Source organism: Lonchura striata, chromosome 30 (genome assembly GCF_046129695.1).
Source record: "Lonchura striata isolate bLonStr1 chromosome 30, bLonStr1.mat, whole genome shotgun sequence".
Taxonomy (NCBI): Eukaryota; Metazoa; Chordata; class Aves; order Passeriformes; family Estrildidae; genus Lonchura; species Lonchura striata.
This window is the reverse complement of record NC_134632.1, coordinates 4,406,478-4,420,760: the sequence shown is the minus strand read 5'-3', so window position 1 is coordinate 4,420,760 and position 14,283 is coordinate 4,406,478. Positions and strand designations below refer to the sequence as shown.

Here is a 14,283-nt window from a genome sequence, read left to right as displayed (position 1 = left end):
GACACTGGCACGTGTTCCTGCAGGCTGACAGCAGTGACCAAATCCAGAAACAGCCACCCAGAGCTTCTGCCCAGCTGAGGAGAGCTTGCTCCAACCTGACACAGCCCAGGCATGAGCTACACAGAGCTCACCTGAGTCTGCACGGAAATCCCTGCACCAGCTGTGGTCAGACCATGTTCTTGCTGTGATTCAACAAGAGCAGATGCAGTAAAATCCTATCAGGGGTCTCTGGTGGCTCCTCACAGATCATTCCTGGGTGCAAACCGCTACTGGAATGTGTCAGTGCAGTTTTCCCCGAATGGCTACTATAAAATGACAAGTTCTATATGAAAATAGAAAAAAGCTCTGGGGCAGACACATTCCCAGAGCATGTCCAAAGCCTGGCTGCTGCCCAGGGGACCAGCAGCTGCGTGCCAAGCTGGGCCACTCGGAACTGGATCAGGCAGAGCTGAGTGACTGAGGACACTGGAGATGCCAGTGCTGCAGCAGGGCAGGTACAGGTGAGAACAAGGATGGTGCATATGTCAGCCCACACCCAAATCCCAGGATCTGAAGAGCAAAGGAGCCCTGGCTTTGTCAGATGTGGATCGGGGCTGTCCTCAGCCTGGGAAGGCACAAGAGCTGCCGAGCTCAGCTCACACCCCCAGCCAAGGTGAGCCAACCTGAGCCAAGGCCTCAGCTCCACATTTATCCTGGTTTTGCCTGCACACACAGAGAGGAGAAGGGGAAGGAAAGGCTGTGAACAACACTGCAGGCTAATCTAACATGGCCCTGAATTGCATTTAATCACGTTAATGTCAGTACTCTAAATTATTTGCAGACACCCCATTCTTCCACCACCATCATTTTTCTACCACTTCTCCCCAATTATAAAAAAATAAATAAAATCCCCCAGAGGAGCCCAGGGCACTACATGCAGAGAACAGATTTCCCTTTCTGACGCTGTCTCATTGAATCAGCATTAGCTGCTTTCCACACACTCCATGGGAATCCAGGCTTGAACAATAAAAAAAAGCCATAAAAAATGGTTTATGCTCTCTTTTACCTGCTCATTTGTGAACCAGAATATCTTTGAACTGAATAAAAAGTTCAACTCCAGAACACTGGTACAACTGCCAGAGCACGCGGGGTTTGCCCTTCTCAGATGTCAGCCCGGGGGAAGCTGTCGGGGCAGCAGCAAGATCCTGCCCTCCAGGGGAAGGGGAAAGCTTTTGCAAACATCTCAGATACATTTATGGCATCTGTGGGATCACAAAACACCGTGTGAGGGAACAGGTAATGGCATTTCCTTCCCACTTCTGTGGAGGAATTTCACCATCAATTATTGCAATTCCTTCTCATTACAGTGGCCATGTCCTTGCCCTCTCCAGATGGGCAAAGTCCAGCCTGCTGCTTCCCTGGGTTAATCTCTGTTTGCTGCAGGGACCAGGAATGCACTGGGCATCCCAAAATCAACTTCCTATGGATTTTGGACTTCCCAAAAGGGGCATCTGTGGCAGATGCACTGGTAAGCACAGCAGACATGATGGGGCCAAGCTCCAGGAGCAGCAGAATCCCTCTTGGTCCATATTCCTGTGACATTTTTCCTGCTCTCCCAGCTCATTGCCCACCAAGGACAATTAAATCCATTTATTGTGCACTTTTCTGGGTGATACTTCTCACTCACTGCTGCAGTTTTGTGATCTGACCTTTCATTCCCCTCCTCTGGTGAGGGATGAGGCAATGAGGCTCCTGGAACTCGGCGCACGCTGCGGGGCCGCGTTCCTCCACGTGGGAGGCAGCAGTGCTGCTCCTGCTGGGTGGTGGGGTGGGCATTCCTGGTTCACTGGAGCTGTTCACATTTGGCAGGCAATGCTGCTGAAGGTTTTATCCTACTTGCAGAGCTGTATTTTTGCTAAGTCAAGGACAGCAGAGCCGCTGCCAGCAGCTTCGCCTCGGTCGTGTTCACCCACCGCACAAATAAACTTTCCCCTCTGATGAAGGAATCCCAGCAGGCTGCAGAGCAGAGGAGGAGGAGGATTGGAAGCACTATCTCCACTTGAGCTGTTCCCAAGCCCAGCTGCCTGCACAGGCTGCTGCCCAATTCCAGCTCCATATGAAAAGCAGCAGCTGAGTGTCCCAGTCTGACTGCCCCGTGGCAGTGCTGCTGGCCATGAAGGTCACTTGGTGGCAATGCAGAGGGTGAGGGAAAGAAGCTGTCTAGGACAGTGGGGTTTGTGCTTGAGAGTGGCAGAGTAACAGGGAAAACTTCTTCCCTGCCTTGTCTATAAACACAGTGTGGCTACTGTAAGAAACTTGAAGGGAATATAAGAATTTCTGCAGACACTGAGATGTGGCCCAATATACAGATGTGGGAAGTGAACTCCAGTGTTTTGGAAAGCTAAGCTACCTAAATCCATCTTTTATCACCCCGTTCTTCCCTTAACCCAGCCAAAAGATTACACAATCCAAGATCTGTGCAGACCTTGGTCCCTTCCCAGGAACACGTGGATGAACAAGGGCGCTCCAGCATCACGTCACATCCATGTCCAAAAATCCTGCTGACTTGTGCCAGCAATACCCACCCCCGAGTGAAGCCAGTGCTTGATCAAGATCAACTTTGTCCCAGATGTAGAACTGGAGTTCCTAGGAGCAGAGAGGAGGCTCCAGAGCACCTTTCCCTTCCACAGCACAACCTGTGAGACACTTGTGGCTCCCACTGTCACCTGCAGGAGCTGTGGGTCCCCTGAGCCCCTCTCAGCTGTTGGCCACAGACCTCCAGAGGAGCAGGACACCCCTGCTGCCCACTCCAGCTGCAGCCTGTCCAGTGAAGCAACCGGCACGTGGCCGGAGCACAGCTAATCCCCTAATCCCCAGTTCCTGGAGTTCTGAAAATAACAGAATTATTATTTTTGGAAACAACACATGTTTCTGCCTTCCTATATTAACATCTAATTAAGAAGCCAAATATATTTACAGAGCACTTTGCAAACTCCCTTTACACACAGTGTGTTCATGAATCACTTCCCTACCTGGGGGTAAAGGCTCTTGTGACACGGGGCGTAGATTAACACAGGAGCCAGCTGTACATACCCAGGGAATCAGAAATTCCTGAAAGCAGACCCGGCTGCAGTACAGGCCACCAGAGCACCAGCAAGCCCAGCACCCCCAGTCTGAGTCTCTTACAACCCTGTCCCACAGCAGGGGCAAACAGGGCACTTTAAACCCTGGTTCTCCAGTGAAGAAAAGCACCAGGCACCCCAGAGCCTCGCTGGACTGTTTTTAACCCTCCTCTGAGTTACCTTCTACCACAGGCTGAGTATCTCCCTCAGTCATTAAAGGGCTCTTCTAGGACACTGCCCTGCTCTGTAGCTGCATGATCTCTGCACACTGAACATGCTTCTCCTGCAAAGCTCCTGGTTTACCTCCCAAAAAGCACCTGGGGACCCCAGAGCAAAGGGATCATCCTGGCACGCCAGAACACCCTGCAGCTTTCTGGGCAGGGAGCAATGCAATGCAAAATCCTGCACAGAAAACATGTGTTTTCATATCAAAGGACTTCAATTTCCTAGTTTGGGCTACTAAAACTTAATTAACCTCATAATCCACTTGGCGATTTGCAAGCCATTACCCAGCATTCTTTGGACCTTGAAATACTGAACACAGGGAGGCCCTAAGAGGGACTAATCCTTTCACAGAAACTGCTTAATTCCAGGAAAATAGCACTCTTAGTTTGGAATATTCTCTGTTAAGAGACTGGAAGGGGCAGCCAATAAAGCAATGGTTGTGCAAAGAAGAGGACTGGGCAGCCCAACACTCAGAGCTTGGTGTCCTGAGCCCCTGCTCTGCCCAGCTTCAGTGTTCACAGCAGTTTTAATAATTCATCCAAGAACATCAAAAACACCACTATAACCAAATGAACTACCTGTTCCTCACTTGTGTTCTATCTGAAAGTTTTGCTCCCTCAACACCAGAACAACACAGAGGGGAAGATTCTAAATAATTCAACTTTCCTGCTGTGCTAATGTGTTAGCTTGGAGTTCTCAGGGCTGGGATGAACGGATTTAAAGCCAGGGTTGGCACAGGTGCCAGGGTCAACTCCCTAGGAAAGGAGATAAACAGCAAAATGGAAATCAGCTGGGGTTTGCACAAAATCTTTGTGCAATTATTTGACCTTTTAAATTTGAGAGGAATGAGGAAATGAGTGTCCCATCCCCTGAATCCAGCAGCACTGGGAGCAGCCACCCAGCTCTGGACAGGGGAGAAAAACATCCAGCCATGAAGAGAGCAAATCCTACCACGTACCCAACACCACCACACAGAAGGACACACACAGGAACCTTTGCTAGCTGAGTGGGGTCCAGCACACCTGGGAAAGGTGTTGTACCTGCAACTGTTGGGTGAGAGCAGCCACTGACCCCACAAGGATCACAGATCCATCAGCAGAGGATCCCAAGACGATCTACAAGGTTATTTAATTTAAATTTGTTGCACCATCTCCAAACAGCCCCAGCACACACAGGGATGCTGAATCCTCATACATCCCTGGCCAAGAGTCCACTGGGGTTTGGGACTGGCTGGGTGGGACATGGGTTGAAAAACACAGCAAACCCCAGCTCTGGAGGGGAGTGTTGGCCCTGCCAGGGGAAGGGAAAGCAAATGGCCTGGCTGCTTGCTGTGGAGACCAGGAGGCAAAGCTGGATAGACTCCAGAACAGTTATCCTCCTGGTCAGGTCATTTTTAAAAGTATAATTACACCCTGCCTTTAAGTAGCCCAACAGATGCTGCTCAGGTGTGTGCTTCCTTGAGCTCCATCCATGCCCTTTCCTGGCTTCGTGTCTCTCTCCAGCTGCCCCTTGTACCCTCCCCACCAATGGTGGCCACTGTGTGCTCCCAAACCCCCTCATCCATCCCCTCATCCTCACATCCTCCCGGTGTCACTTCTCTGCACTGTCCCCAGCACCAGAGATGTCACCGCTCCCATTCCAAGGCAGGATGTTGCATTAGCCAAAATAACTTTTGCAAGGTTTTCCAAGGTTTACATCCATTTGCTGTTATTTGTCAAACTTAGAGTCCACATTCAAAAGCATTTCTTTAAGCCATGCAGGGAGAAGCCCTCCTGCAGCACCAAGATTTTCCCTCCTTGCAGTTCATCCATCATTCCACACAAATTCTTGGATTTTTACACCGTGCTGCTTTAAGTTTCTGGACACTGGTTATTAAAACCCCTCAACCCTGAGCATTACCATGTCGTCATCATTAAGTTTCAGAGCCAACAGCGTCAGTGCAATTAGGTACAGCTCATTAACATACTGCCTGCATGCTCTGAGCAAGTACAGTTCCAACAAGAGGTCTGCTGCCTCCTTCACAGCCCAGAGCACAGACTGCTCAGGGCTTCCATCAAAACACCAGCGGATTTCAGTTCCAATTTCTGGAGTAAATTCAACAGTAAAGATTTAGGGAGCAGACAAAATAAAATTTCCTATCAAAATTTTAGCGAGAAAACCAACACCACCTGAATTAAACGTGAAAACCCAACATAACCCTCACCTATTCCTTCTGCCCAACCTTCTACACCCTCCACCACCATCGTGCCGGGCGGCAGCACCCGGCTCTGCCCGGTGCCCGCTCGGGGCATCGGCAGCGCGGGAAGCTTCGGCCCAGGCATCCCCCAGAGCGCGGGGTCCTGCCGGGCACTCACCAGGAAGCGAACATCGTCGAAGCCGTTCAGGAGCAGCTTGCTCTCGTACTGCTGCAGGCCGATGGACTCCAGCCACTCCCCGACGCTCTGCTCCAGCATCCGCGAACCTGACGAGAGAGGAATCGGCAGCCGCTTGAACAGGGAGAAACCGTTCAGGCGGTAGCAGCGGCACTCTGAGGAGGACAGATGGCATTGCCACATCATAGTCATTACCATAAAGAAACTCAAAAAATTATGCTCAGAGTACAACAAATCAGCGGGCAGACAATTCCTCTGGTGTGCACAGAGCATGGACAACAAGCTCGCGCTGCCTCCGCGGGCTCCGGGTGCAAATCTGTACCGCAGTTCACACTCAGAAAAGAAACTCCTCGCCCGGGCAAAGATTCAGAGGCGCTGCTGGGGCGCTGAGATCACAGGCACTGCTGTCAGCACTGGTGAGTTCCTCGCCAGGCAAGCACATGAAGCCCAACCCCATGGGGATGCGGATCCACTCCTCGGCTCAGCGGAAGGGGGCGGGAGGAGAGCAGCAAACTTCCACCCGAGGCATTCCCAGGCAGTTGCAGGTGCGAGGGAAGGGAGCGGAGCTGTGCCAGTCCTCTCATCTGAACACCTCTGGACACAGCCCTGGCTCAGCGGGGAGCACGGAGCAGCCTGAGAGAAAACAGCTTCACGCAGCCGAGCCAGCTCGGACACGGTGGATGCTCGGGAGAGCAGCAGGAGCCCAGGCAGAGCGGCTGTCCGCGGGAAGACACGCAAGACAAAGGAAGCACAGACTGCAGCATCGGAGAGGAAGGGCTTGTGCTCTTCCTCCCCAGCAGTCCTGAGAGAGGCAAACCATGGCAGGGGCTTCGTCTCGCCGTTACTGTGTCATTGGGACCCCAGGCTCATGTCTGGCAGCCCTGGCTCTGTCATTCTACCAGCGATCCGATCACTTTGCATTCCAGCACACTGCCCGGACCTCTTGGCATTCCAGCACGCTGGCCCCAGAGAGCCCAGCCCCACCTCTGCACCGTGTGACAGCACAGCCAGGACGATCTCACCCAACACTGCTGGTCCTGCCAGGTGTTGGGCACGCACCTGGATTTGCCCTTCCTTCATTTTCTTCAGCCGAGCGCAGCCGCCGCATCGAGCCCCTCGCTCAGACAGGGAGCAGCTCTGCAGGAAGGAGGCATTTCGGTTCCCCGCTCCCGAGCCACGGCAAAAGGAAAAAAGCAAATGCAAGCAACACTCTCTCCTCTTCCTGCTGCAGCTCAAGTCCGAGCCATGCCCTGGCACCTCCCCCTCAGCCTCTGATAAAGGAGATTCCTCCCAACACCTATGGAAGCCCTGGCAGATGAGCTCTCCCTTCCCTCATCCCTGGGATGAATCCAGTGACTTGTTACTCTCCTCTAGTAAAGCTCAAGACCTTACGTATGACCAAAAGAAAGTTCAGAGATCTCCTTTTCACCAGGGAATTTGCTAGGCAAGACAGACAGATTTCCAGGCTCCCTGGCACGTCTGTTTCCAGCATGGATGCAAAGAAAAGGATGATCAGGAGACCCTCGTTTGCTTCTTCTGAACCTTCAGGTCAGCTGAAGCAGTTTGGTACCTTCCAGCCATCCCTCCCCACTGCGCTGCAATGGCTGCACACACAGAGCTCACGGTGTCATCTGCAGATTCCTGGGGTAATTCCCGCTGTCTGCTCCCGGCGGCTGCTCCTGTGCCGGTATTTGGGAGCGCTGGCCGGTCCCTCCAGCGCCGAGATCACAAAAGGGTTCTGCCTCCCTCCCCTGAGCCAGCCCATGCTCCGGGGCAGCAGCTAAGCCCAGACCGTGTGCCAGGAGCTCCCTCTCGCCAGGTTTCCATCCTCCCCTCCATCCTTTCCCCGCCGGTCCCTGCGCTCCGCCGGTGGCTGCGGCGGCTTTGTCTGAGCCGCCAGCCCCACGCTGTCCCTCCCTTCTCCTCATCCTCTCCCCCCTCCCAGTGCTCCCACCCGCCGGGAGGGAGGCAGCGGCTCTGTAACTCTCCAGTGGAAATCACTGACTCCTCAATATTTACTCGATGATGGACAACATGGCTTGGAGGTTTTAAAAAATGATGTCACAGGTCTGCTTCGACAGATCAAGTGATTTGTGGCTGGCTCAGAATTAATTTATCAAGAGAGAGGTGAGGAAGTGCCTGCTGCCTACCACAGCATTCCTGGGAGATGTCAGGGGGAATGAAACCGCAGCAGTTCCTTCTCCCAAGCTCCTGAATTTAATTTTTAAAATTATTTACTTTATTCAGCCTTGCATGCGCTTGTAAATACATTTCTGCTTTCAAAAGGGAAACCTGCAGTGATACCAAGTGCAGGTTTTCTGTTTACAAAACCCTTTCAAGTCATGACAAAATGAAGAGAGGGAAGTATTTGGAGGGAGAGAATGGAGGAGTTTTCTTTAAAAAGAGAACAGACACCTAAAACATCCCAGGCTGAAAACTAAGGCGCCCCAAATACATTTGATATTTGTGTCTTACAAGGATGATACAAGAACAGAACAATCACAGTACTTGTGCCCCCTGGTAAGATCCTAATCACAACTTCTGGCTGAAACAAACTCCTATTTCTCAGCTCCATCCTTCCCCTTATGCTCCACATTCTGGGACTCCTGCTACTGGCAGAGGGGGAACCAGAGGTGGGCAGAGCTGGAATGATGAGCGCATTCCCAAAGCTGCAAGGCTCCTCTTGAGTCCCACAGCACAGAGAGGATGAGGCTGCACAGGAGGGATCCCAAACTGGGTGTGACAGGGCACAGCCCTGGCTCTGGGACAGGCAGGGCTGCTCCAGGGTGTCCACCTTGCTGAGCGCTCCCTGCACAGCCCTGCAGGGAGGCTCTGCCTCTCCCCTCATGTCAGAGCTTTCCCTGCTGCTATTGATCCATCACAGCCTGAACCGGTGTGGGGAGGGCTGTCAGAGCAGGGAGCAAACCCACACAGAGCTTCAACTCCTCTGCAAAGCCATCTGATCCTGGAATGCAGAGCTGAATCAGGCTAAACTCCCACTGGGAACAGTGGGTTCCTCCTCACCTAAGCAAAAACCTGAGTGACAAATGGATATGAGGTGAGCTCTGTCACAGCCCGTGTGAGCTGCGTGTGCGGAGCTGCATTAGCATCTCATCAGGAGGAGCTGCTGCCCATCCAGAGCCAGAGCTGCTCTGCTGCAGCAGAACAAAGGTGAAGGATTTAAAAGGACAGAATCCCCCGTGGTGGCAGCTCTTCAGCAAGCTTGACTTCTGGTTTTGCTCACGACTCAAAGGCAGACAAGGGAAATTCACATTTTAAGGGTTGTCCAAGAGCCTTGGTCAGTGGGTACCTGCAGGTGCACTTAGAAAAGCCCAAGATCACCCTCCCCGAGGCACCTGGCAGTTTAACCACATGCAAAGGGCATGGCCACTGTGGCACCCACACTGACCCACCCCTGGCACCATCCAGCCCTGCTCAGCACAGCTGCTGCCCTCACAGAAAGAGAGCTGGGAAAAAAATCCTGCAGCTGCATTCTGTAAAATTAAAGGAATCTTCCCAAAGAGTGTAGAATTAAAATTGCTGCCAGCAGCATTGAGCATCATGTGGGAAACCAGGTCTGCTCCTCCTGGACCAGAACATTCCTCTCCCTCCCAGAGCCAAAGCAGGTTAAAGACAACCACACACAGGAGCCGGCAGCTTGGTTGTGCGCAGAGCACAGCCAGGACAGACAGACACAAGCTGGGTACACTACCTGAGATCCTGTGCTGCTCCTGGGAAAAGTCAATGCCTTCACCGATGGAACTCATGATCTTTTCAATCTGGAAATAAAAAAAAAGCATGCGCTGCATTATTAATAAAGCTTCAGGAAAAGGTAAAAGCAGCTCAGGATTTCACCTCCCACATGACAGCTGAAGAAATCTAAGAAGGATGTTAAGGTATCTCTGAACTAGAGGATAAGCACCTCCACTGGGCTTGAAATACAATTAACACCCATTTACTGGGAGATTTGAAAATCAGCCTGGGAAAACAATCAGAATCCCAACACATATCACAGAAAAGGGAAGTATGATGTAAAAAGAAACTCCAGTTAGGAGGGGTTTGGAGTCAGTGGACACATGGATCCTTTCCTAAGGCAAAAGCATTCTTTGCTCCTTGGCCTCTGGATGGAGCCAGGACTTGAATGTGACCTTTGCTGGAACTGCTGGGAGACACCTGAGGCCTGCTGGATTCACTCCAACAAGAACCACCAAAGCAGATGGTTTTGACCCCCCAGAGCAGCAAATCCTTTGAATTTCACAGTGCTCTCAAGTACCATCAGGACATTATGGCCATGCAGGACTGGAGAGAAATAGAGGGATGGTGCAGAACCAGCCCCATTCCCAGGAACACCAAGGGCCCTGACACTTCTACTCCTTTCCATGGACAGGCACTGAGCCCGAGCTGCAAAGGATTTCTGGGACACTGCCATAACCCTGAGCAATTGCTGCACATTTTGGGTCTTGAGGTCAGTTCAGTTCAAGTCCCAGAAGTTTAAGGACATTAAACTTTGCAGATTGGTGTCCATCAGTTTCAGGACAAAGTATATCACTAAGCTGGAGCTGCTCTTGTGCCTTGTCTGGGAATCTCCAGCTGGATTCAAATTGCAAATGAACTCTGAGGCCAAGTTCCTTTGTTTCCATCATGCTGCCCTCCTAATCTGAGAGAGACTTGATGCTGTCCAGGCTCAGCCCCCAGCACTGCCAGCTCTGCAGTCCCAGCACTGCCTTGAGGACTTGCAGGTGTCTCTGAAGCACTGAAACACCCACGACCTTTTCCTCAAAAGCAGGGAATTGCTTTGTGCTATATAAAACTGAATGGAAATGAAACAATCACGTGGCAGAGGATTACCTTTCCCAGCCCTCCTTTGCCAAGTGCTGCTCACAGTTAGGCACAGTCCCAGCTATTTCCATTAATGCAGAGGGAAATCCTGCCCTGCCCTCGGCTCTCCACGAGAAGCAAACACCTCAAACAGACTCACACACCACTTCAAACATGGGTTTATGGCTGACCAGCTTGATTTAACTGTTAGAAGGCTGCAAAGAGAAGTATGAGGGGAAGGACAAACCCGGAGAGGGAACCACGGATTTAGAGCATCCCCATCCTGTGCAGCCTTTCCTCAGCTGCACTCCAGCCTGTACATAGTGCTGAAGAGAAGATACCTTGAAAATAACCTAACTACAGTTTTTTAGGCTGTTCTTTCCCACTGGTTAATTATTAAAATACAAAAATACCATGTTTAAATATAGCGCTGCAGCTCAGACTTAGTTGTAGCCTGAACATGCAGTTCTGATTTGTTTTGGCTTAACCTGTATTTTTCCACTGAAGGACCAAGTGCTCATCTCTGGTTCTGCTGTGGGGCTGGTTTGGGGTGGGGATTTTATGATTTATTTGTTTTACAGCCACAGGAACAAAACCATAAAATGCTTCCGCCTTCTAAATTAACAGAACCATATCTGTTATCCGTAATGCAGAGGGGCAGCTGGCTCCACGTGGGACAATGAGGGTGAGCCAGTGAGCCCTCAAACACCTCCAAGGAAGGAGAAACTCCTGCACAGCTGAAGCTCTCTGGGAAAAGGAAAGACTGCAAGGACAGGAGAGTGTCCCTCATTAACCCCAGAGCAGGAATGCGCCTGGAAGGAGCTGCAGAGCAATTACTATGAGTGGAGCTCTTGGGTTTATTTTCACATTTGCCTACATTTGGTGAAAGATCCAAACGCCCTAAAAAAGGAGCTGGGTGCGGCTGAGAGTCCGGCCAGGGCTGGGGTGAGCTCCTCAGGCAGGCAGGCGGCCATGGGAACGTAGCAACTGGCCAGTGACTCCAAAACAGAACCTGGCTCCAAACAAACCATCCCAAGCAGAGCTCTGCTAACAGAGGAAGAGGCATTTGTTTGCAGAAGGGCATGCTGAGGTCTGTCCTGCTGCAGGACAGGAGGCATTTCCACACCAGAGCCCTGCACAGTAATTCCCCACCTCACAGTGCTCATGGCAGGAGCAGCCAATGGCTTCTCACATGGGCAGGATGCAGATGTCTCCTCTGATCCCAGCCTGCAGGACAAGCAGGGACCCAGAGGGGGACAGGTCCCACACCTGTGTAGAGAGCAGTGACCCCCCTGTCCCCAAGGGCACACAGTGCCCTGCAGAGGCTCTGCTCCACAGCCAGCCCCATTCCACACCCTGCCCTGATCAATGCCAAACCATGGTGTCCACACTGATCTCTCTAGCTTTTCTTCCCCAGCCACTGCTGAAGTTTGAAGCCAATAAATCCACTGTGAGTGACTGAGGACCATTAAACCACCCCCAGAGCTTTTGTCCCCAGAATAAAGAGCTTCACACAACACAGGCTGTCTGCCCACACACAGGGCAGGAGCCTCATTTGGACAGTACCAGACTGACCATCACTCTGTCAGGGTGACACTCATCCAACTTGGAGGCACCTTGATGCTCCTGGAGCTTTCTGAAAGGGGCTTCATAAAACCTCACCTTATAGCCACCATCAGTGCAAATGCAGAAGTTTGTTCTCAGTCTCTGCACGCAGCATCAGAGACTGCCAAGGACACAGCAAGGTCACTCTGAGAGAACTAAAATCACAGAATCCTCAAACACTTTGGCCTGGAAGGGACCTTGAAGCTCATCCAGTCCCACTCACTGCCATGGGCAAGGACACCTTCCACTGTGCCAGGCTGCTCCAAGCCCTGACCAGCCTGGCCTTGGACACTTCCAGGGATGGGGCAGCCACAGCTGCTCTGGGCACCTTGTGCAAGGGCCTCTCTGCCTTGTGTGGGTTGATATCTTCTGCTTCCTCTGTGGTAGCTTAAAAATCACCAGTGATTCCTGAGCACCAGGATGAGCACCTGCAGTGCACCTGCACAGCCTCAGACTCTGGGCAGCAATGTTACCCAAATAAAGGTCTGTAATTAAATAAAACCACACGGAACCAAGCCCACACTATCTGCCATATGGAGGGCATTAGTACACTATAATGACACCCTGCAGCAGGAATATAATTAAGAATATAGCAGGATTCCCATTATAAATCCTTATTACTGAGGGTTCATAACCTATTGTACAAACCCGCCCGGGGCTCAGCTCAGCAGACAAGAGCAGCTCCAGCAGCAGATTTCAGTCTCAAAAGCTACTTACAAAGTTGGGTGGAAAGGTTATCAGTCTTTTAAATTTCTGCAATTCCAGGAGAGTGTCAGGAGTTAAGACTTCATTATTTCCAAGCTTTAACAGCTGGGGGATGGGGCAGATTTTGTTTCAAACTATAAAAAAAAACAACTCCCAAACAAGCTGCTTCTACAGTTTCAAACCCCTCTGAGCACAGCAAACCCTCCAGTGAGGATGTGAGCAGCCCCATCACAGCCCAGCAGCTCAGCTCTAAACTTCAGGGGAGAACTGTGAGCACCTGAGGTCGACAGATGATGCTGGGGCAGCACAGAAGCACTGACATTTCCATGTAATTAAATGTACAAACACCACAGCAAACACTGACTGACTGATACTGCACCCCTGAAGGAGGAAGGGAGGCTGCTCAGACTCAGCTGGGATATATCCTGGTGCAGAATAATGGCAGGATTGCAGCATCCACCAGCATGTCTGAAAGGGATGGAGCAAGAGTGGGATCTGGGATGATACCTGTTGACTCCTTAATACAGGTACAGATCTACAAAATTTGGATTTGGGCCATGAAACTCCTTTTTATGGTGACAGCGCATAAACCACTTCTGGTTCAGTTTATGATGCTTCAGCTTCTGTTCTCCCATTGCTACCCCATGGAGCACATGGCTTATATTTCACTGCTCAATATATTCCATGTCTCCAAAAGACATCAGCCTGTATGAAGTCAGCATAACAAACACCAGAGGCCTGGAAAACATAATGCTCCATTTATTAATTCAAAGCTAAACTGCACCAGCCAGTTGTTCACGGCACATTTGAGCACTTGAACCCAGAGTTGCTGTGCTCCATCCTCCCCCAGCAGCCTTCCACACAGCATAGAGACTTGCTGAATTTATTTCAAATCATTCTGCAACTGTTCACCAGCGATAAAGGCAAACACATTTTCTGGCTTAATATGGTCTCTGAGAAATTCATTTGGATGGGGACCAGGGCCTGTTGCTTCATGCCACTCTCCAGCCTGTGTTTTTGTACAAATCCCAAAGTTACAAATCCAAACACGTACCAAAAGGAACTTATGGTATAAACTTGAATTTCACAACAGTGTGTGATAGATCTGCAGTATCACAGCCCTCCAAATATCAATGTTGTTTTGACAAACAGTAAAATCCAACACTGACATGATAAAGAAAATGGCCAAATGTAGCAACGTATCTGCCCACAGCAGGGAACCAACTGGACAAAGGCTACTCTGAGTCACAATAAAAAAGGCAAACCCCCAGAAAGCCTTGAATCAATTCACTTGTCTTTCCATATTCCTGCATCCTAACACAGACCCCAAAGCAACATAAGGCTCTCAAGCAAGGCTGGCTCTGGCCTGTGGGACAGAGCAGAGAAGCTGCTCCAGGCTGGAGAGATTTAAAGACTTTTTTTAAAATAAAAGCTTCAGAATTGCTGGAAGATGCGAC

The 14,283-nt window shown here is 50.9% G+C and overlaps 1 protein-coding gene across 3 annotated transcripts in view; it reads right to left on the bottom strand.

Annotated features, from left to right (window-relative positions):
* Window positions 1-14,283, bottom strand: part of ANKS1A (ankyrin repeat and sterile alpha motif domain containing 1A) — a 73,649-nt gene that overhangs the window by 17,231 nt on the left and 42,135 nt on the right. For all 3 annotated transcript variants that reach the window (XM_021535994.2, XM_021535995.2, XM_021535997.2), the window contains 2 exons: window positions 9,411-9,477; window positions 5,681-5,787 (listed from right to left, as the gene is read on the bottom strand). In XM_021535994.2, the coding sequence (XP_021391669.2) occupies window positions 5,681-5,787; window positions 9,411-9,477 (174 nt within the window). The remainder of the gene's footprint in view (window positions 1-5,680; window positions 5,788-9,410; window positions 9,478-14,283) is intronic.